This window comes from Zalophus californianus, chromosome 10, assembly GCF_009762305.2.
Source record: "Zalophus californianus isolate mZalCal1 chromosome 10, mZalCal1.pri.v2, whole genome shotgun sequence".
In the NCBI taxonomy this organism is placed as follows: Eukaryota; Metazoa; Chordata; class Mammalia; order Carnivora; family Otariidae; genus Zalophus; species Zalophus californianus.
This window is the reverse complement of record NC_045604.1, coordinates 12374975-12398386: the sequence shown is the minus strand read 5'-3', so window position 1 is coordinate 12398386 and position 23412 is coordinate 12374975. Positions and strand designations below refer to the sequence as shown.

Genomic DNA, 23412 nt, shown 5'->3' with positions numbered 1-23412 from the left:
TGCGCACTCCGGCAGAGCTCGTGGAGGTTCTCTGGGGTCCCGGTTTTCCAGAACCCCGGCGGGAGCCTCCCGGGGAGGACCTGGCGCTCACGGGGAGGCCGGGGTTGGCCGGCCATGCGTTGGGGGCTGCACCCGCGCGGGCCGGGGGCCGCCGCTCTGGCCGCGGCCCGGAATTTATGGATGCTGCCCCGCCTTCGTTGTCACCCGGGGTGGCGAGGGACGACGAGGAGGCTTTTGGTGCGGTCAGTCACCGGGGCCAGTAACCAGCTGCAGAGCTCGAATAATGGCAGATATCGGGACACGGTGCTGCTGCCGCAGACCAGCTTCCCCATGAAGCTGCTGGGCCGCCAGCAGCCCGACACGGAGCTGGAGATCCAGCAGGTGGGCAGGGAGGCCCGACCTGGCCTGGGGCGGAGGGGAGACGGGCCCTCTCCGGCCGCCGCTCCGGGCGGCCACACCCCTGGCGGGTGGGACCTGGCCGCAGACTCCGGGCCCTTTTGGGCGGCGGTGTTATGGCTGGACCAGTGGAAATCATCAGCTCTCCTCAGAGTTTCTTGCTTGAAAACCTCTAGGTGAATCCCTCAGAGGTTCCAGAGCAGAGTATTAAGGGGGATGCTCACGTAGCAGCACAGAACTGAATATGAGTCTCATTTTTTTTAGGCAAACAAAAAAATGTTGAATTTGAACACTTTCCCAGTGACTTCTGAAAAGCAAATTAACGTGGACACATATAAATAAAAATTCGATTTTCTGGGAAAGTTGAAGCTTAACTTTTGTGGTGTCAGTAGGCGCCTAGTTGGAATTCTGACTTGTTTGCAGAATAGAGTACCTGTACTTCCTCGGAGTCCCCTTCCTAAAATCTGCATCTGTCTCCTGTACTAGACTGAACTTTCTAAGGGCAGATTCACTTGTTAGCTTCTGTAATTTTGGAGGCTTTAAAATCCCTGATATTCAGCATGTATGGGTTAAGTAAATTTGCTTAGCCTAAATATTCTTATGGCAATTATCAGAGTTCTAGACTCATAAACCTGTTTTGGCCATCTACTTTTTTAAAGTGTTTTATTCAGTACCATGGGTATGCCAGGAACTGTGACAATTTCAAACGTTTTCTCATGTGTTTTTCACACCAGTTCTGTGAATTGGCTATAAAGATTTTTTTTTTCAAATAAGGGAACAAGCCCATAAGGGCAAAGTGACTGGGCCAGGGGTACACAGTAGGTGGGAGAAGGGAAGTAGGGCTGCAGTGAGTATTGTTGGGATTTGGTAGATAGCCAGTGTTGAGGCCAAAGGAGAGCAAGAATAAGTGTGTGTGTGGGGGCGGGGGGGGGCTGGGATGTAATCTACAGGCCCTTCAGCCCCGCGGGAGTGAGGAGTGGATGGTGGGGAGTGCGGAGAGACTGGCCAGAATTTGGTGGTACTAATTTTTGTAGAGCCCTGTTTACGATACAAAGAACTTAAACTTCAATCTGAAGCGTATGGGGAAACTATTAATAAGTTTTAAAAGATGAGGACTCAGATGTGCATTTTAGAAGCCTCACCATTGGGTTTTAGAGTTGAATACATTGGTATGGGATAAGAAATAAGCAAATGCTGGCTGTTATTTATGGTAAGATTCAGGGGGTATGTATTTGGTTGATGTTCAGACGTTATGGTTCTTTTTAAACAGAAATGTGGATTTTCAGAACTTTATTCATGGCAAAGAGAAAGAAAAGTAAAAACAGAATTTTGTCTTCATGATGGACCTCCTTATGCAAATGGTGACCCACATGTTGGACATACTTTGAATAAGGTAATTGTAATTTAATTTATAAAACTTGAGGGAAAAACCTTTATTTAAGTACACTTTACAGAGGAATGTATTCTAATTTTATGACAATTATGTAAATTTGCATTGATGGGTAAAACTAAATGTGTTTAAGTAGGCTCCATACCCAGGGTGGAGCCCAAGGAGGGGTTTGAACTCACAACCCTGAGATCAAGACCTGAGCTGAGATCAAGAGTCCAACAATCAACCAACTGAGCCACCCAGGCGCCCCAAAACGAAAATGTCTTTTTTTTTTTTAAAGATTTTTTTTATTTATTTGACAGAGAGAGAGACAGTGAGAGAGGGAACACAAGCAGGGGGAGAGGGAGAAGCAGGCCTCCTGCTGAGCAGGGAGCCCGATGCGGGGTTCGATCCCAGGACCCTGGTATCATGACGTGAGTCGAAGGCAGATGCTTAATGACTGAGCCACCCAGGCACCCCAAAACTAAAATGTGTTAGTAGAAAGCAGCAATAAACAGTTTTAGTGCTGTGTGAAAAATAACATCGCTGGTATTTGCTTTGAGCTTATTGTTATTTTACTCTAGTGAATATTTTTGTCAGTAAATAATTACTGAGCACCTACTACGTGCCAGACATTTTTTTGAGACTCTGGGAATTGCAGTGAACAAAACAGAGATGAGTCTTGTCTTTATGGAGCTTATGCTCTGATCAGGAAAGACATAAGAAAACAAGTAAAATATATAAATGTTAGACTGAATGTAGAATGAATATTTGTTCTTCCCTACTCCTAAATTTGTATTTATTTATGTGTTTAAGCCTAATAATCTCTAATGTGATGGTACTTGGAGTTGGGAGCCTTTGGGAGGGGATTAAGTCATGAGGGCAGAGCCCTTATCAGTGATAATAGCACCTTCACAAAAGAGACCCCAGAGAGCTTCCTTGTCTCCCTTATGCTCTGTGAGAAGCTAATGGTCTGTGAACCTAGAAAGCAGCCCTCACCGGACTGAATCTGCCGGCGCCTTGACCTTGTCCATTTTCTACCTGGATTGTTCGGGTTTTTTTTACTGTTGTGTCTTGAGGGTTCTTTATGTATATAGCCTAGGTCTGAAACCTTTGTCAGATACGTGATTTGCAACTATTTCTTCCAGTCTGTTGCTTTCTTTTCATTCTCTTAACAGGATATGTTGAAGAGTAAAAGTTCTTAACTTTTTTTTTAAATAATCTCTACCCCTGGTGTGGGGCTCAAACTCATGACCCCAAGATCAAGGGTCGCATGTTCTTCCGACTGAGCCAGCCAGGTGCCCCTAAAAGTTCTTAATTTTGATGAAGTCCAGTTTATCAGTTTTTCCTTTTATGAATCATAACTTGCAGTGTAATGTCTAAGAACTCTGCGAAGCCTTTAAGCCTAAAGATTTTCTGCTATATTTTTTCTAAAACTTATATTTTACATTTAAATCCATGACACATTTTGAGTTAACTTTTACGTAAGATATGAGACTTACACTGAGGGTTATTTTTTTCCCTGTGGATGTCTAGCACCATTTGTTGAAAAGGCTATCTTTCCCTAATGAGTTGCTTTTGTACTACTGTCAAAAATCAGTTGGACAAATATGTGTGGCTCTATTTCTGGATTCTCTATTCTGTTCCATTAATCTATGTGTCTGTCCTGGTAATACCACAGTTTTGGTGACTGTAGCTACAGAATAAGTCTTGAAATTGGGTAGTCTCATTCTTCCCATTGTATTTTCAAAATTGCTTTAGCAATGTCAGTTTCTTTGCTTTTCCAGATAAATTTTAGAATAACTTTTTGACTTCAGTATCAGAGAAGATCTCCCTGAGGAAGTGCCATTAAGCTGAGTTTTGAGAGTACTAGCAGGTACCAGGTCATTTATGTGGGGTAGATAATAAATAGCACCAGTCTGCAATTTTTTGAGAGAACTGATTTTAGCCCTCTCCCATTTTATTGAGACGGGAAGTGACGTATAACATTGTATTAGTTTTAAGGTATACAACACAATGATTTGATATATGTATGTATCGGTAGATGAATACTACAATTAGTTAACATCCGTAAACATGATTTTACTGCTTCCTTTGACTTGGATGCCTTTTATTTCTTTTTTTTGCCCATTTGCTCTGGCAGGACCTCCAATACTATGTTGAATAGGAGTGGTGAGAGTGGGCACCCTTGTATTATTCATGATCTTAGAGGAAAAGCTTTCAACTTAACTGCTGAGTATGATGGTATCTGTGGCTTATCATTTATGGTCTTTATTATGTTGAGGTACCTTCCTTTTATACCCGCTTTGTTAAGATCTTTTATCATGGAATGATGTTGCATTTTGTCAGATGCTTTTTCTGCTTCTATTGAGATGATGATATGATTTCTATTTTTCCTTCAATTAACTCAGCGTATCAGTTTTTTTGTGTATGTTTATCCATTCTTGAATACCAGGGATAAATCCCATTTGCTTATAATGTGTCTTTTCGTTTTTTAAATATTTTATTTATTTATTTGACAGAGAGAGACAGTGAGAGAGGAAACACAAGCCAGGGGGAGGGGGGAGAGGGAGAAGCAGGCTTCCCACTGAGCAGGGATCCCAACGCGGGGCTCAATCCCAGGACACTGGCATCATGACCTGAGCTGCGTCTGAGCCACCCAGGCGCCCCGTGTCTTCCTTTTTAAAGTACTGTTGAATTCGGTTTGATAACATTTTGTTGAGAACTTTTGCATCTTTTTTCATCGGAGATTTTGGACTATAGTTTTCTTGTCATGTCCTTATCTGACCTCGGTATCATGATAATGCTGGCCTCATAGAATGAGTTTGGGAGTATTCTCACCTCCTCAGTTTTTTGGATGTTTGTCATTCATTCTTCTATAAATGTTGGTGGAATGAGTGAAGCCATATGGTCTTGGACTTTGCTTTGTTGGGAGGTTTTTAATTACTGATTCCATCTCCTTACTTGTTACTGATCTGTTCAGATTTTCTATTTTTTCATGATTCAGTCCTGGGAGGCCAGCCTACCTGGGTTATCCAATTTCTTGGCACATAATTGTCCTTAGTAGTCTCTTATGATTCTTTGTATTTTTCAAATATAGGTTGTAATATCTCCTCTTTGGTTTGTAATTTTATTTATTTGAGTGCTTTCTCTTCTTGTAAGTCTAGCTAAAGTTTTTCAATTTTATCTTTTCTAAAAACCAAACTTAGTTTTGTTTTCCTATTCTCTATTTCATTTATTTCTGTTCTGATGTTATTTACTTCTTTCTGCTAGCTTTGGGCTTAGTTTGTTCTTTTCTAGTTCCTTCAGGTATAAAGTTAGTTAGTCTGGGAATCTTTCTTGCTTTTTAATGTAGGCGCTTATTGCTTATAAACTTCCCTCCCAGAATTGCCTTTGTTCCATCCCCTAAGGTTTGGTATGTTGTGTTTCCATATTTGTTTGTTCGATATATTTTTTTTATCTCTCTCTCTTTTTTTTTTAATATATTTATGTGACAGAGAGAGACACAGCGAGAGAGGAAACACAAGAAGGGGGAGTGGGAGAGGGAGAAGCAGGCTTCCCGCGGAGCAGGGAGCCTGATGCGGGGCTCGATCCCAGGACCCTGAGATCATGACCTGAGCCGAAGGCAGACGCTTAACCGACTGAGCCACCCAGGCACCCCTATTTTTTTTTATCTCTTATTTGACCCATTGGTTTTTCAGAAATATGTTATTTTCCACATATTTGTGAATTTTCCAGTTTTCTTCCTATTATTGTTTTCTAATACCATGTGGTATGAAAAGATACTTTTTGTGTTCCTAATCTTTCCACATTGTTAAGACTTGTTTTGTAGAACATCCTGGACGGTGTTCTGTGTGTGCTTGAGGACGGTGTTCTGTGTGTGCTTGAGAAGAATGTGTATTCTCCTGCTGTTGGGTGGAGTGTTCCATATATGTCTGTTAGGTCCATTTGGTCTAAAGTATAGTTCAAGTCCAATGTGTCTTTACTGATTTTCTGTCTGTATGACTGACCTTTCATTGTTGAAAATGGGGTATTGAAGTCCTCTACTATTATCGTATTCTTGTCTGTTTTTCTCTTCAGATCTATTAGTAGTTACTTAATACATTCAGGTGCTCTGATGTTGGATGCATATATTTTTAAGACTGTTACATCTTTTTAATCCTCCTGATGAATTGACCGTTTTATCATTATGATGACCATGTCTCTTGTTATAGTTTTTGACTTAAAATCTGTTTTGTCTAAGATAAGTATAGCTACATCTTTCTCTTTGGGTTTCCATTTGTGTGGAATCTCTTTTTCCATCCCTTCACCTGATCCCTACATGGATCCTTAAATCTTACATGAGTCTCTTAGAGGCAGCACAGTTGGGTCTTGTGTTTCAGCCATTTCTGCATCTATTGATTGGTGATGTAATCCATTTACATTTACAGTAATTACTGGTAGGCAAGAGTTACTAATGCCAACTTACTATTTTCTGTTTGTTCCTTTCTTTCTTTCTTTTTTGTTTTGTTCTTTTTGTTGTTGTTGTTCCTTTCTTTCTGTCTTCCTTTGTGAACTGATGATTTTTCTTCACAGTGGTATGCTTTGATTACCTTCTCTATATCTTTTATGCATTTACTGAAGGTTTTTATTTTGTGATTACTGGTAAAATTTGGAAGTTTTTGAGTTCATGAGAGAATGGCTAAGAAAGAATTCTTGAGACATTTTTGATGCAAAAAGGGGACTTTATTATAGCCCGGGGACAGGACCCGTGGGCAGAAAGAACTGCAGTGGGGTTGTGAGGAATAGCTGATTATATACTTTATAATTAGTGGGGGTTAAGGATAGTGTAAGTCTCTAAGGAATTTGGAAGCAAGGCTTTCAGGACCTTGAGGGGCTAGCTGCTGTTAAGGTTACTTTTAGTCTTTAATAAAACATAAACATGAAGGCGTAAGGCAGCCATGAGTTCCTTGAGGAAGGTCATGCTCTGCGTGTTTCAGGTATCAGTGGGCTGCAAGCTGTAAGATTTATTTATTTAAAGATTTTATTTGTTTATTTGAGAGAGAGAAAAAAAGCACGAGTCAGGGGAGGGGCTGAGGGAGAGGGGGAAGCGGACTCCTCGCTGAGTGCGGTACCCAGTGAAGGGGCTTGATCCCAGGACCCTGAGATCATGATGTGAGCCAAAGTCAGATGTTCAAGGACTGAGCCACCCATGTGCCCCAGGAGATTTAATTTAAACTTCACTTCTCTTGCCTTTGTTTCCCTCATTGATTACCATGAGGCTTACATAAAATATAACAGTTTTCTAAGCTGATAACAACTTAACTTTAATCACATACAAAAACATCTTTTTTTTTTTTTAAAGATTTTATTTATTTGACAGAGAGAGACACAGCAAGAGAGGGAACACAAGCAGGGGGAGTGGGAGCGGGAGAAGCAGGCTTCCCACTGAGCAGGGAGCCCAATGTGGGGCTCAATCCCAGGACCCTGAGATCATGACCTGAGCCGAAGGCAGACGCTTAACGACTGAGCCACCCAGGTGCCCGCTATAATTATCTTTAATACTTCTGTTCTTTGGGGTTTTTTTTTTTTAGAGAGAGTGTGTGGGGGGGAGGGTAGTGGGGTGGGGGAGGGGCAGAGGGAGAGGGAGAGAGAGAATCTTAGGCAGGCTATACACTCAGGGCTGAGCCTGATCGGGACTGGATCCCATGACCCTGAGATCATGACCTGAGCTGAAATCAAGAGCTGGATGCTTAACCGACTGAGCCACCCAGGTGCCCCTGTCCTTTGGTCTTTTATGTTAGAGTATGGCATAAATGCACCGACATATTATACTATTGAGGTATTTTCAATTTGACTGTATACTTAACCTGAAGTATTTTTATGTGTTTTCCTGGTAGTAAATAGCATCCCTTCATTTCATCTTAAAGAGCTCCTTTCAGAATTTCTTGTATGGTAGGTCTAGTGGTGATGAACTCCCTCAGCATTTGTTTGTCTAGGAAAGTCTTTATTTCTCTTTCATTTCTCAAGGACAGCTTTGCCAGGTGAAGTATTCTTGGTTGGAAGTTTATTTGCAGCATTTGGATTGTGTCATTCTACTCTGTCCTGGCCTGCAAGGGTTCTGCAGAGAAATTTGATAGCCTATGGGGGAAGGGAAGTCTTGTAATTGACAAGCTTTTTTCTCTTGCAGCTTTCAAGGTTCTTACTTTGTCTTTGATTTTTGAGGGTTTTATTAAAGTGTGTCTTTTAGAAGATCTCTGGGTTGCATTTGTTGGGAATGTATGAGCTTAGTGAACTTGGATATCCAAATATCTCCCCAGTTTTAGGAGGTTCTCAGCTACAGTTTCTTTAAATAAACTTTCTGATTCTTTTTCCCTCTCTTTTCATTCTGGGATTCTTGTAAAGCATAGATTTTTTTTTTAAGTGGTTTCAAATTGGTTCTGAAGGCTTTCTTTATTCCTTTTCATTCTTGTATCTTTTATACCTTTAACTGGATAATTTCAAATGATCTGTCTTTATTGCACTGATTCTTTCCTCTGATGGATTGCGTGGGCTGCTGAAGCTCTCCACTGAATTCGTCAGTTTAGTCACTGTGTTCTTGATTTTCCTTTTGTCCTTCAAGTATATTTTTGCTGCATCTAGGATTTTGGATTGACTTTTTTTCTTTGTCAACACTTTCCTTAATGGGATTTGATTAAATAAATCTTGGGGATGAAGTAGTATGCAATCTTAAAAGGAATTAGGCAGATATATCTGTACTGACATGAAAGATGTCCAAATATTATTAACTGAAGGAGGAAAACCAAGTTTTATTTTTTTAAAGATTTTTTATATATTTATTTGACAGAGACACAGCGAGAGAGGGAACACACGCAGGAGGAGTGGGAGAGGGAGAAGCAGGCTTCCTGCTGAGCAGAGAGCCTGATGCGGGGCTCCATCCCAGGAGCCTGGGATCATGACCTGAGCTGAAGGCAAACGATTAACGACTGAGTCACCCAGATGCCCCGAAAAACAAGTTTTAAAACAGTGTTACATTAGGATCTAATTTTGCAAAAAAGTTTTCAAACCTAATATTTGGTATTTCTATAACATTTGTATTTTTTTTTTTTTAGAACAAGGAACCTATATTACTTTTTTTTTTTTTTGGAAAATTTTGTATTTCTCTTATAATCACAAACAACAAAGAAAATGTTTAAAAAAATTTTTTAACATACTTAATGGCTAAAAAGTAAATCTGGAAAAAGTAAATGTGTTTGAATAGTCAAAATTTAAAGAAAGATCAAGGAACACATCGCTCTACCAGATAGAAATATAGTGCAGTGTTATCTGTTCTGATCAATAAAACAAAATAGGTGTCTGGACTAGTCTTGTCTCTTTTAATACATTCTTGTTATTTATCACACAGAAGCTTCAAGAGGTATTATCGTTGCTTTAAAGTTACTCCTTTTAGGTTGTTTTCTCTGTTTTAAATTATTTAAGTCTGACTTACCCATTTGTCTTTTGGAACTTTCTGCTTCATGTGTTCAAAGAATTAAGACACTTTAATTTCAGAAGGTCTAGTTTCTTATTTTTAATATATGCATTAAGATATGTTAACACAACATATTTTACAAAACACAACTCTATTGTTCCAGATTCTTTTGGCTGCTAGATACAGAAAGGCAACTCTTGACAAGATTAAGCAAAAATGGGAATTTATTGGCTGTTTTAACTGTAGAGTCCAGAGATAGTTTCAGGTCCTTTCATGGCTGGACCCAGGGACTCAGATACTATTAGAGTTGGTTTCTCTACATCTTTCACTCTTAAGCATGGTTTACCCTTTTGATGCTCCCCATACCCCCATTCCCACCCCACACATCTCCCATTTATAGGCTAATATTTTTCCACTTTCTCTTTCCAAGCAATTCTTACAAGTGTCCTGGAATTGACTCTCCTTGCCCTGATTTGAGTCACAAGTCTGTCCCTGAATCAATCATTTTGGATTTGGGGATGGAATATGTTGAAGGCCACAGTGGATTATGTGTCCACCCTTGGAGCTGGAATGGAGGGGAGTGAGCTCCACATGGATTGAGGGGAGAGAAGGAGTTATTCTCTCAAAAACCGAGGCACCGTACAAATCCACCTCTTACATGCGTAGTTGGAGGTTCTGTCAAAGACTTTGGGCCCTTTGGAACTAGAGGAGGAACAGTTCTTGCTTTTCCTCAGGCATACCATGGGTAGTCTTGCTTGCTTGCTTCTATCTGGAATGTGTTTCCCAGATATTTAAATGGCTCACTTTCTCATTTCCTTCATGTCTCTGTTCAGACATCTCATGAGGCTTTACTGATCTTCCCAAAACAGCACCGCCACCACCACCAGCTCACATGCTGTTTTCAAACCTTTAACCTTGCTTATTTTCTTCATAGTGAATGAATATATTTATTTTCTGTCTTTCTTCATCAGAAGGACCTTGTCTCTCGTTTACTGCCATGCTCTAGGTTCTTAGAACAATTCTTTTATTTATTTATTTATTTATTTGACAGAGAGAGACACAGCGAGAGAGGGAACACAAGCAGGGGGAGTGGGAGAGGGAGAAACAGGCTTCCCGCCGAGCACGGAGCCCGATGCGGGGCTCGATCCCAGGACCCTGGGATCATGATCTGAGCCGAAGGCAGACGCTTAACGACTGAGCCACCCAGGTGCCCCTCTTAGAACAATTCTTTTTTTTTTTTTTTAAAGATTTTATTTATTTATTTGACAGAGAGACGCAGCGAGAGCAGGAACACAAGCAGGGGGAGTGGGAGAGGGAGAAGCAGGCTTCCCGGTGAGCAGGGAGCCCAATGTGGGACTCGATCCCAGGACCCTGGGATCGTGACCTGAGCTGAAGGCAGATGCTTAATGACTGAGCCACCCAGGCGCCCTCTTAGAACAATTCTTGACATATAGTAGGCATTCAAAAATTTGTCTGTTAAACAAAGGAATACATGAGTATTGTGATAGGAAAATGAAAGAAACAAAAGGAGAAATGAGGACAGAGCGTTATCATGAACAACTCTCAGTAGCCAACTGGTGGCTGGTGGCTACTATATAAGATGTTATAGTCTAGAGCATATGTATATGAATTCATTTCTTGGACAGCTATTTATAAAGTAGCGCCAGATACCATTCTAAATGCAGAGAGTTTACTGCTGAAGAAGACAGATGGTATTTCAAGGAGTTTGTATTTTACTGGGACGGGACAGATAATAAGCAGACAGAATAATTTCAAATAAGAGTGAGATTAAGGTTATTTATATATTGATTGATTTAAATAATATACCTACTGAAAGTGTACAAATCTTAGGTATATATAATTAGATGTATTTTTATGTCCTTTGCCTACCACCCAGGCCACAGGGCTTCCTCCTGCTGTTTGGTAAGATCGAAAGTTAGAGTTTTAAGTGGGGGAAGGTGTGGGAGGAATGTATATCTTTTCTACTTTTGATAGATGTGGAAAGGAGGAAATAATTTTCTGGACTACTGCATTGTTTCCTTTTGTGAAGAGGGAAATTGAGCTTGGAGCCAAATCTATCCTTTGCCTTTGATCTTCCATTTTATAATGGTAATATATTTTTAAAAGGCTCTGCTGCCCTTTAGTCTCTAAAATGAACTAAGAAGGGAAATCAGTTATAGAACTATACCTAGTGAAGAGGTCTAGTGTTTTAGTAAGAGTTTCGTCAATGATAGGGTTAACTGCGATATTCCATACTCTTAAGTATAAATTCAGCATTGATTATATACTGTTTCTTAGCTGAATATAAATAATATTGGGTTATTCATGTTGATAATGTTTTTAATAAGAGTAAAGCAAATTTATAACTGACTTATTTTTACTCTGGTTTTTAGAAGGTCAAATTTTTCTTTTTTTTTTAAAGATTTTGTTTATTTATTTGACAGAGACAGAGATAGTGAGAACAGGAATACAAGCAGGGGGAGTGGGAGAGGGAGAAGCAGGCTCCCCACTGAGCAGGGAGCCAGATGTGGGACTCGATCCCAGGACCCTGGGATCATGACCTGAGCCCAAGGCAGACGCTTAACGACTGAGCCACCCAGGCACCCTAGAAAGTCAAAATTGTTTCTTAAATAGGCAGTATAGGCTGCTTTTCTACATATTCCAACTTTACAAATTATTAATTCTAGCATGTTTTTCACTTTGAAATCTTTTATTTGTTTTCTGGAGTTAATGGTATTTTAAAACTTCAAATATGTGTTACTTTTGTGTTTATGTAGAACTTTAGTTAGTAGATTTAATAGGTTATTTTGTTTATAGAAGTCCTTTTAAAATTGGGCTTTCTCAGTGTTTTACAGTGATATAAAGAGATATAACTAGGGCAGGGGCGCCTGGGTGGCTCAGTCGTTAAGTGTCTGCCTTCGACTCAGGTCATGATCCCAGGGTCCTGGAATTGAGCCCCGCATCGGGCTCCCTGCTCTGCAGGAAGCTTGCTTCTCCCTCTCCCACTGTGTCTCTCTCTGTCAAATAAATAAATAAAATCTTAAAAAAAAATTTATAATTAGGGCAAACCATAAGAGACTCTTAATTATAAGAAACAAACTGAGGGTTGCTCTAGGGGAGGTGGGTGGGGGGCTGGGGTGATGGGTAATAAGGAGGGCCTGTGATGTAATGAACACTGGGTATTTTATATGCAACTGATGAATCACTGAATTCTGCCCTTGAAACTAATAACACACTATATGTTAACTAAATTGAATTTAAATTAAAATTTTAAAAAGGAATAAAACAGGGTCACATGCTGTATATATGAGTGATGATTATCATCTTCGCAGATTTTGAAGGATATCGCCAATCGATACCATATGATGAGAGGTTCCAAAATACATTTTGTGCCAGGCTGGGATTGTCATGGGTTACCCATTGAAATAAAAGTATTATCAGAACTTGGTGGAAAAGCTCAGAATCTTTCAGCTGTGGAAATTAGAGAGAAAGGTAAATAATCTCTGTTTCTGTTTTGAAATGGTTATTCTTAAATGCTGGTTCCTTGGAAAAGCCAGAGCTTAATTGAAGAGACTTTCTGTTGTTTTTTTGGCTATAATGGGATCTGTTAGAAACCAATTTTTGTCACAGGAAATTCAGATCTCGTTTAATTGACTTTTGTGAGAACTTATGTTCAGAGACTAAAGGAAAGATTTTGTGAGCATTTCCAAGTCCATTTTTCAGTTCCTTGATCTTCATATTTTGTGAAATTATTGTTGTGCTCAGTGTTTTTATTTACTTTCCTGGCTGGAGCTTGTTGACCTATTTCGAGTGCTAGACTAAAAGTCAATTCTAAAATCCATATATATATTAAAAAAAATTTTTTTTTTAAGATTTTATTTATTTATTTGACAGAGAGAGACACAGCGAGAGAGGGAACACAAGCAGGGGGAGTGGGAGAGAGAGAAGCAGGCTTCCTGCCGAGCAGGGAACCCAATGCGGGGCTCGATCCCAGGACCCTGGGCGAGCTGAAGGCATATGCTTAATGACTGAGCCACCCAGGCACCCCTATATTTTTTTAAATTAATCTCATTTGATTCTTCAGTAGATTGGGTCAGGGAGGAATTTTGTATTCTAAAACTATTGTATATTTAGATATGATTGTAAAGATTTTTTTATTTCACTGTAGGACATCTTATTATTGGCTTAAACTAGATGTACTGATTACTTTTTCTGTGTATAATGAAATAAGAATCATTCTCTTTTCTCAAATTAAGAGATATGAAAAATAATTTCTCCAGTTTATTTTTTTTTTAAACGTAAGGTCATTGTCTAAAGTCTGGAAAATATTTTTGAAATTCTGATTAATTTTAGAATTTTAGTTATCTTCTGAACACTTAAAACTTTCAAAATAATTTTCCTGTTAAATACATTTTACAGTATATACACTGTGTACAATACCTCTATTTAGAGACATACTAAACCATGTTTAAGAATTTATTGGTTTTCAAATGCTTTTCTCTCAAATTTTTTTTTTAGCTAGATCATTTGCTGAAGCAGCAATTAAGAAACAGAGATCAGCGTTTATTCGTTGGGGAATAATGGCAGATTGGAATAATTGCTACTATACATTTGATGGAAAATATGAGGCCAAACAGTTGAGAATTTTCTACCAAATGTATGAGAAGGTAATGAAGTATTTTTTTCCTTTGGTATGTTAAATTATGTGTTCTAAAATTCCAGCTTTCATATAATATATTTGTCTTTTATAGGGCTTGATTTATCGATCTTACAAACCTGTGTTTTGGTCTCCCTCATCGAGGTATGTATGTGTTTTTGGTATTTAAAGTGGAGAATTTTGTGAGTCCCTCAAATATTTATGTCTAATATTCTTAAACCTTAGAACTGCATTGGCTGAAGCAGAACTTGAGTATAATCCTGAGCATGTCAGTCGCTCAATATATGTAAAATTCCCTCTCCTGAAGCCTTCTCCCAAGTTGGTATCTCTCCTAGGTAAGATTTATTCATTGCTTGAGTTTATCAAAGTTACGGAATTGTGACATTTGCTAGCATATTTGAAATTTTATTTTCACAGATGGCTCATCTCCTGTTAGTTTTTTAATCTGGACCACCCAGCCTTGGACAATTCCAGCCAATCAAGCTGTTTGTTATATGCCAGATGCAAAGTAAGTATATTACTGTATTTTTTGTTTTATCCACAGATAGGATTGATTCCATCATTAGCATTATTTTGGATTTATTTCATCCCATTGTTCTCTTAAAATTTAGTGAATTATAACTTAGTTGTGATGTTCATATAGATTTTATTAAGCTTTATATGATTCCATTCAGACCTCATTTCCAGCTTTTTTGAAAAACGAAACAAATGTGGGGCGCCTGGGTGGCTCAGTTGGTTAAGCATCTGCCTTTGGTTTGGGTTGTGATCCCAGGGTCCTGGGATCAAGCCCCGCATCAGACTCCCTGCTCGGTGGGGAGTCTGTTTCTCTCTCTGCCTCTCCACCCCTGCACCACCCAGGCTTGTGCTCTTTTGCTCACTCTCTCTCAAAGAAAAATCTTAAAAGAAAAATGAAACAAATGTAACAGATGAAGTTCTTTGAAAGTAGTGCTTTTTTGATCTTGAAGTTTGTTTTCCTAAAATGATGTAAAACATTTAAAATACTATCTGTGGCTTTTCTTTTTTCATTATTAGTAGTTTTCTTTTAAAATTTTATTTTAGGTATGCTGTCGTGAAATGTTCCAAATCTGGAGAGCTGTATATACTTGCTGCAGATAAAGTAACACCTGTTGCTTCTGCTTTAGAAACAACATTTGAGGTTATTTCAACATTTTCAGGTAAAGGCTTATAGGTATTCTGACCATCACAGTCATCAGAATATCCATTTGATTTGAGTTTACTACTTTGCTAAATATTTTGCATTGTGAATTGAAACAGATATGGCTTCTGCCTTTCTAGAATATATATATATTTTTAAAGATTTTATTTATTTATTTGAGAGAGAATGAGAGATAGAAAGCACGAGAGGGAAGAGGGTCAAAGGGAGAAGCAGACTCCCTGCTGAGCAGGAAGCCCAATGTAGGACTCGATCCCGGGACTCCAGGATCATGACCTGAGCTGAAGGCAGTCGTTTAACCAACTGAGCCACCCAGGCGCCCTCTAGAATATATTTTGCATTGATTATACTAAAGGAAAATATATATTAAACACGATAGGAGTATAGAAAATACTATACTTTTGTCAGTATAACACTGACAAAAGCACAACAGTATTTCTGGCGAATGCCCCATGTAAAATTAGGTAAATGTCCTCTGAACAATGTAGAATGTACAAATATCCTTTTAAAATTTTATTCAAAATTAAATCACTAAAAATTAACCTTTATCTGATTTAATCAAAGGTGCAAGGAAGGAAATAAATATCTTTATTTTTTGGTATATGATTTTAATGAGGAAACTTAGTAAATTCTGAAAATTATTCCAAAGATTGTACTTCTATCAAAAGAATCCTTAATAAGCTATAATTTGGGACTTCTAAAGTATTGACTGGTTTTGAAATATAATTACTAAAATCTAGGGAAATTTAAAATCACCTTTGATCTTTAGGGATGATACATCTTTGAGTTTCTTGAGTTTCTTACTTAAAAAAAAATCACGGGGCGCCTGGGTGGCTTAGTCGGTTAAGTGTCCAACTTTTGGTTTCAGCTCATCGTGATCTCAGGGTTGTGAGATCGAGCCCTGAGTCAAGTTCCACACTCAGCTTAGAGTCTGCTTGAGATTCTCTCTCCCTCTCCCTCTGCCCTTACTGCTTGTGCTCTCTCTCTCTCTAAAGTAAATAAATAAGTTTAAAAAAATCACACAAGTAGAATGAGTAGAGACCCCCCAAAATGGAAGGATTGCCTAGCTAAATAGAGAAGCCCTCTAAATGTATCATTTCAGATACAAGCCGGTTAGAAGTTTAAGTAATCTTAACAAAAATAAAAAAGGGTTTTATGTCAAAAGCAGGGAAGAAGCTACAAAATGTTTGATATTTAATCCCATTTGGTCCTTATTGGTACAATAAGTAAGTTAGAGGATCCAGTATATTCTTTACTCCAAACCCCCTCCTACCCCTTTTTTAAGCACAGCAGGTATTATAGACTTCATTGACAAGTTAGATGATGTTATAGAAGCTGAACGACATTCTCATAAGGTTTTTGAAAGTGCTCAGGTTAAATTTAAGATCACCTTTCTTGATTGGGTAATTGTTTCAAATTATTACTGTCAGAGAATCATTGGGTTGCCATTTTGAGCCACCGCATTTCAGAGAAGTGGATATACTTTTCATCTGTAGCAAAATAAACTGGTGACAATTAGCTTATTACTTATTAAAGTAGTAGGAATTTTGAACAGCTAAAAGGGAATAATTTGTGTAGGATAGCTTTTCTTTCCAGAAAAATATAAATTTTTTTTTATTGATCATTCAGAGATCTTTGTTGGGAGATGAAGGAGAGGATTAAGTGGTAGATACACTGAGTATGGGGATAAAGGAAGGTTAATAGATGAAATTTACTTCACCCTAAACCTTTAATTTCCATACTAAAAATGCATGAAAAGTACAGCATAGGGTCATGGGGACTGGCCTTACTTATGAATCTAATTTAGAGAAGTGAAAATTAAGAGTGAAAATTAAACAGTAGATTTCTCTAAAAATCAGTGTTGACCATTTTCTTCTTTAACAGCATTATGAATTATCTTGGAAAAAATGCATCCTGAAGTATTCAAGTTTTTCCTAGTAACTCAAGTATTTGAAATAGAAGAAATAAAGTGCCAAGTCATCCAAGTCAAACAGCGAGGAGAGTTTGTGATTTTTTTCAGAAAAGGGAGTTCCTTGTTATTAGTTATAAAGGAATGTTAGTTTTTCTCAAGCCTTTTACTCACTGTGCTGTTTTAACCAAAATGAAATCAGCAACAGGGTTATTTATGAAATGTCAAAGTTACAAGATTTTTCTTGTTCTTCTAGTGATATTGAATGGATTACTTTTTATTGCTCTATAGCTAGAAAAGAGGATTATAAAAGTGGAGACGTTGCTCTATGAGGACAGTTTTTTTTTAAGTTAATATTATTTAGTTTGGAAAAATGAAGGTGATTTGTGGGGAAGATCTTAGGAGTAAAGGGGCCATTGACATTTCTTTAATTATTGAAGAGTAGATAGGATGACACACTTATTTAGTACATCTTGGTGAATGTATAGGTAGAGCCAGATAATCTTTTTGAAGTTTGGAGAATTATTTATTTATGTTATTTTTAGAATATGTGAAAGATAAATTTATAGAACCCAAGTCAAGAAGCAGTAAAGGTGGGAAACATTACTAATGGTGTAGAAAACCTGATAGATGATGGGTATGATACATTATTAAAGGGGTTGGAGTTATATATAGAACATTAAAGTCATACTTGCCTTGGAAGTTGAATTCAATCATTTATTAGCCATGTAACCTAAGGCAAATTGCCTACATTTTCTTGTTTTCTGATTTGTAAATTGCAGATAATCTTAGGTGTTTTGCAGTATTATGAAGATGAAGTAAGAATTTATGTTGAGTCCAGTACACTGTGGGTACCCAGTGACTGTTAGGTATTATTTATCATCTCTTACCTTTTTAGGGTAACATTATGAAAAAGAACAACAATGAGTTCCCTCAGAGAGAGTTTTAGAACCTACTGGTCATTGATCTTTTGATCTACAATTTCTTTGTCCTTATGTTCCAAAAGGTGCATAGCCGTACATAAATTAGAGAAATCTTCTAGGGCCCATTTGAGTTATCTGTTATAAAAATTGCTAGTATTTTAAATCATTTATTGTATGACGTGTATTGTACTAAGGGCCCGACATACTTAAAATGCATTAACTTATTTTATACTCATGGCAATCCTCTGAGGTAGGAATTGTAATTATCCACATATTGTGGATTCCTAAAGGTCACAGTGCAAGTAAAAGGGGAAGTGGAAGTTTGAGCCCAGTCTCATTCCAGATCCTGCACCTTTCACCTGATACTGCTACTGTTGAAGAGGTAGAAGCATTGTCACGTAAAATAAGTCTTAATTATGGTTTTCTTTCCCCATAGGTGTAGATTTGGAAAATGGTACTTGTGCTCATCCTTTAATTCCTGATAAAGCCTCTCCTCTTTTACCTGCAAATCATGTGACCATGACAAAAGGAACAGGGTTGGTTCACACAGCCCCAGCTCATGGTATGGAAGATTACAGTGTAGCTTCTCAGCACAACCTGCCCACGGTACTTTGCCTCTTTTTTCTTTTTTAATTATTGCTTTTGTAGAATTAAAGTGATAAGTCCTAACCAGCATCTTTATTTTTTGGTCATAAGCAGTCATTTTTGTTATAATTAAGTTGTGAAGTGCTTAGGTTTGTTCAGTCCCCTAATGCCTCATTAATTCATACTAATTGATAAAGATTTTCCTAACACAAAATCGGCACAATATTAGAATGGAAAAATACATATTAAGTGGGGACAATTTTTTTCTTTCAAGTCCTAATTCATATAGACATATTACTTTTAGTTTCTGAAAAATGGCAAATAGGTTTTACTAGTTGAAAAGAACAGTTTGGTTTTTGTTTTTTAAAGTAAATAGTCATTTCTAAATTTATGTTACACATGCCAATTAGGAAGTTTTTCCATTTAGTTAAAGATGCATTCCAAAGTCAGCACGATACATGTACATTGCCATAGATCTGGAAATTAATAGAGACCAAGTTAAAGGTGTTTTTGGTATATTTTACTTTTTCAAAAATTATTTTATTTTTCTTCATGATAAGTGTACTCAAAATGTTAAAAATAGATCCACCTTACAATTTGGTAATCACACTACTGGGTATTTACCTCCAAAAATACAAAAACACATATGAGTGGGATCATATGGTCTTTGTCTTTCTCTGACTGATTTATTTTGTTTAGCATTGTACCCTCCAGCTCTATCCATGTTGTTGCAAATGACAAGATTTCATTCCTTTTTATGGCTGAATAATACCCCAGTGTGTGTGGTGTGTGTGTATACACTCTATCTTCTTTATCCGTTCATGTATCGATGGGCATTTGGGCTGCTTCCATAGTTTGGCTATGGTAAATAATGCTGCAATAAACAAGGGGTGCATTTATCCCTTTGAATTCGTATTTTGTTGAGTTTTATAAGTTCGTTATGTATTTTGGATACTAAGCCTTTATCATATATGTCCTTTGCAAATATCTTCACCCATTCAGTAGTTTGCCTTTTAGTCTTGATTGTTTCCTTCGATGTGCAGAAACTTTTTTATTTTGATATAGTCCCCATAGTTTGTTTTTGCTTTTGTTTTGGGAGACATATCTAGAAAAATGTTGCTACGGCCAGTGTCAGAGACATTATTGCCTATGTTGTCTTCAAAGATTTTTATGGTTTCAGGTCTTACATTTAGGTCTTGTTTTTCTTTTTCAGGATTGCTTTGACTATTCGAGGTCTTTTATGGTTCCATACAAATTTTAATATTGTTTGTTCTAGTTCTGTGAAAGATGCTGTTGGTATTTTGATAGAGATTGCATTAAATCTGTAGATTACTTTGAGTAGTATAGACATTTTAACAGTATTTATTCTTCCAACCCATGAGCATAGAATGTCTTTCCATTTCTTTGTGTCATCTTGAATTTCTTTCATCAGTGTTTTATAGTTTTCAGAGTACATGTCTTTCACCTCTTTGGTTAAGTTTATTCCTAGATAGTTTATTGTTTTTGGTATAGTTTTAAATGGGATTGTTCTCTTAATTTCACTTTCTGCTGCTTCATTATTAGTGTATAGGAATGCAGCAGATTTTTGTACATTAACTTTGTATCCTGCTACTGTACTGAATTCATTTATCAGTTCTAGTAGTTTCTTGGTGGAGTCTTTAGGGTTTTTTTATATATAGTATCATGTCATCTGCAAGTAATGAGAGTTTTACTTCTTACCAATTTGGATGCCTTTTATTTCCTTATGTTGTCTAACTGCTGAGAATAGGACTTCCAGTACTCTGTTGAATAAAAGTGGTGAGAGTGGACATCCTTTTCTTGTCCTGACCTTAGGGGAAAAGTTCTCAGTTGTTCCCTGTTGAATATGATGTTGGCTGTGGGTTTTCCATATAAGGATTTTATTATTTTATTATTCCCTCTAAACCTACTTTGCAGGGAGTTTTTTTTTTAAATCATGAATGGATGTTGTACTTTGTCAAATGCTTTTTCTTCATCTGCTGAAATGATCATATGTTTTTTATCCTTTCTCTTTTTGATGTGACATATCACGTTGATTGTTTTGCAAATCACACTTGAATCTAGGACTAAATCTCAAATCATTATGGTTTATAATTTTTTAATTTTTATTTATTTTTTTAAAGATTTTATTTATTTGAGAGAGAGAGAATGAGAGAGAGCACGAGAGGGAAGAGGGTCGGAGGGAGAAGCAGACTCCCCGCTGAGCAGGGAGCCCGATGTGGGACTTGATCCCGGGACTCCAGGATCATGACCTGAGCCGAAGGCAGTCGCTTAACCAACTGAGCCACCCAGGCGCCCGGTTTATAATTTTTTTAATGTATTGTTGGATTTGGTTTGCTAATGTTTTGTTGAGGATTTTACTTTTTTAATTAAACTTGTGGTATGGGATGCCTGGGTGGCTCAGTCAGTTAAGTGTCTGCCTTTGGCTCACTCAGGTCAGGATCTCAGGGTCCTGGGATTGAGTCCCACATCAGGCTCCTTGCTCAGTGGGAGCCTGCTTTTTCCTCTGCCTGCCACTCCCCCTGCTTGTGTATTCTCTCCCTCTCTCTCTCGACAAATAAATAAATAAAATCTTAAAAAAATTAAAAAGTAAAAAAAAAACTTGTGGTATATGTTTTAATAAGACCTTTGCCTTTTGTGATTTAAATGTATAAATCCACAAATTTCTATTAATTGCATAAGAAGTACCCACATTTTCAATGTAGTGAAAGACTATACTGAGATGTTTTATATATGTTGTTTTACTGGGGATTGTTATAAGATAAAATGTTTTGGTACTTTAATTTTTGAAAATAACCCTTTGTAGGATTGTTTAGTGGATGAAGATGGAGTTTTCACAGATGTTGCAGGTCCTGAACTTCAAAACAAGGCTGTCCTTGAAGAGGGAACAGATGTGGGTGAGTGTTGTGTATGTTGTAATCATAAATACATATTTTCGGAAAAGCAGCCAGCAGCAAGCTTTGCTGGCTGTTCTCCCATTGTACACTTTCATTAGAAACAAAAATCTGAAGTTGTATTTTATTTTGCCACGTGGTTTAAAATGGAGGTTGGGACTTCGTCATCTTTTGTTTTGAAGTTGCTCTATGTGGTTAAGCAAAGCAGGGCAATCAACAGGGAGTGATATTATTTTAGGGCTACAGCAGTGTGAGTTTTGTGGAAGGATAAAATCAAGCTTAAGGGTAGATGTTGACTTCTTTTTATAACCCTTGTACTGAGCACATGTTAGCAATGTTTATGTGTTACAATCTTCGGGATCCTCCAGCCTGACTCGGCTTTCTGACTTTTTGTAATTATGGATCCAAGGACCAGGTACTGTGAAGACTTTCCTTTGCCCACACTAGGACTAAGGCTAATTAAACGTGCTATAATACTTGCCTATGACTCCTGTAACAAATTACCGTAAATTTAGTAGCTTAAAACAACAGAAATTTACTCTCATGGTTCTGGAGGCTAGAAGTCTGAAATCAGTGTTTTGGCAAGGCCACGCTCCCTCTGAATGTTCGGTGGAAGAATACTTCCTTGCCTCTTCCTAGATTCTGGTGGCTTCTGGTAACCCTTAGCAGTCCTTGGTTTATAGCTGTATCACTCTAATCTTTGCCCCCATTGTTACATGTCCTTCGCTCTTGTGTGTCTCTGTGTGTCCTCCTCTCTTATTAGGTCACTAGTCACTGGATTTAGGGCCCACTCTAATCCAGTGTGACCTCATCTTAACTTGATTACATCTGCGAAGGCCCTGTTTCCAAAAATGGTCACATTCACAGGTGCTAAGGGTTAGGACTTGAACATTATCTTTTGGGAGGATAAAATTCAATCCACTATAGCTGGTTTCTTGTGGATTCTTTGGAGACCACTTTAAGATTCATAGTATGAAAGACTACGAATTTCAAATGTAGAATTTTAGATATTATCCTATTTATCTTTCCTTTGCAGTGAAAAACCATGGGAATGGCTTAATTTGGAATCTAATTAAGGTTTTATAGTTTCTTCTTTTTTTGCCAGGAGATTCCTAGATTATGCTTGACAGCTGGTAAGTGGCTACTCTTACCAACTGGCACTTACTAGTCCAGGTTTAGTACTCTGGGAATTAGAGAGTTAGTAGGATTTTCATTGTACTTTTTAATTATGTCTAATGTAAATTGTTACTGATTTTTTTCAAGTTATAAAGATGCTTCAGTCTTCAAAGCATTTGTTGAAAGAGGAGAAATTGGTACACAGCTATCCCTATGACTGGAGGACTAAGAAACCAGTGGTTATTCGTGCCAGCAAGCAGTGGTTTGTAAATATCACAGATATCAAGGCCACAGCCAAGGTATAAGAGACAGCCTATTGTGAGTGTTGGGTTTTTATTCCCTCAGGTGAAAGGGTTGCATGCGAAGTTGAGGTAGGGTTTGGGGAAAGGAAGGAATTGCTGCTATTACGATTTGGTGATTTGGTTTCATAAAATTGTAGTTTTAGAAGGATCTTGGATTTCTGTTCCTTCATTATACATGTGTGGCTTAAAGAGGCTAAGGGACTTGTCCAAATTTCTGGCCCAGTATAATGAAAGTAATATAGCATTAGGACAGAACTGTGTTCAGGAGGTGAACCTTAGAACCTCAGTATCCTCATGTATATGGAGTTGATAATAATGCCTACCCCATGGGGTAAGTGAATAAAAGCTCCAGAACAGTATCTGGCATATAGTAAACATTTGGTAAAACTCTCTAAAAACCCTGTGCTTCCTTAAGATTGAAATTGCAATTAATTTGAAAAATTGTTGCTTTGAATTAACAAATACTTTACAAAAATGGGTATTATAAATATTAATATGTATTTGAGCTCTGTCATTCACTATAAATATCTATCTGTGTGTGTGTGTCGTAAACAATTTAATCTATTGAATGAAAGAGCTCCAGTATCTATTTGTTAATCAGGCTGATAATGAAGATAGC

The 23412-nt window shown here is 37.7% G+C and overlaps 1 protein-coding gene across 6 annotated transcripts in view; it reads left to right on the top strand.

Annotated features, from left to right (window-relative positions):
* Window positions 1–23412, top strand: part of IARS2 (isoleucyl-tRNA synthetase 2, mitochondrial) — a 77183-nt gene continuing 53771 nt past the window's right edge. For 5 of the 6 annotated variants that reach the window (XM_027609751.1, XM_027609754.1, XM_027609752.1 and 2 more), the window contains exons 1-11: window positions 1–381; window positions 1667–1789; window positions 12548–12707; window positions 13734–13882; window positions 13967–14016; window positions 14098–14207; window positions 14290–14380; window positions 14932–15047; window positions 18315–18484; window positions 21288–21378; window positions 22639–22790. In XM_027609751.1, coding sequence (XP_027465552.1) covers window positions 115–381; window positions 1667–1789; window positions 12548–12707; window positions 13734–13882; window positions 13967–14016; window positions 14098–14207; window positions 14290–14380; window positions 14932–15047; window positions 18315–18484; window positions 21288–21378; window positions 22639–22790 — 1479 coding nt within the window. In that variant the 5' untranslated portion in view covers window positions 1–114. The remainder of the gene's footprint in view (window positions 382–1666; window positions 1790–12547; window positions 12708–13733; window positions 13883–13966; window positions 14017–14097; window positions 14208–14289; window positions 14381–14931; window positions 15048–18314; window positions 18485–21287; window positions 21379–22638; window positions 22791–23412) is intronic. The other variant, XM_027609755.1, reaches the window with a different exon arrangement.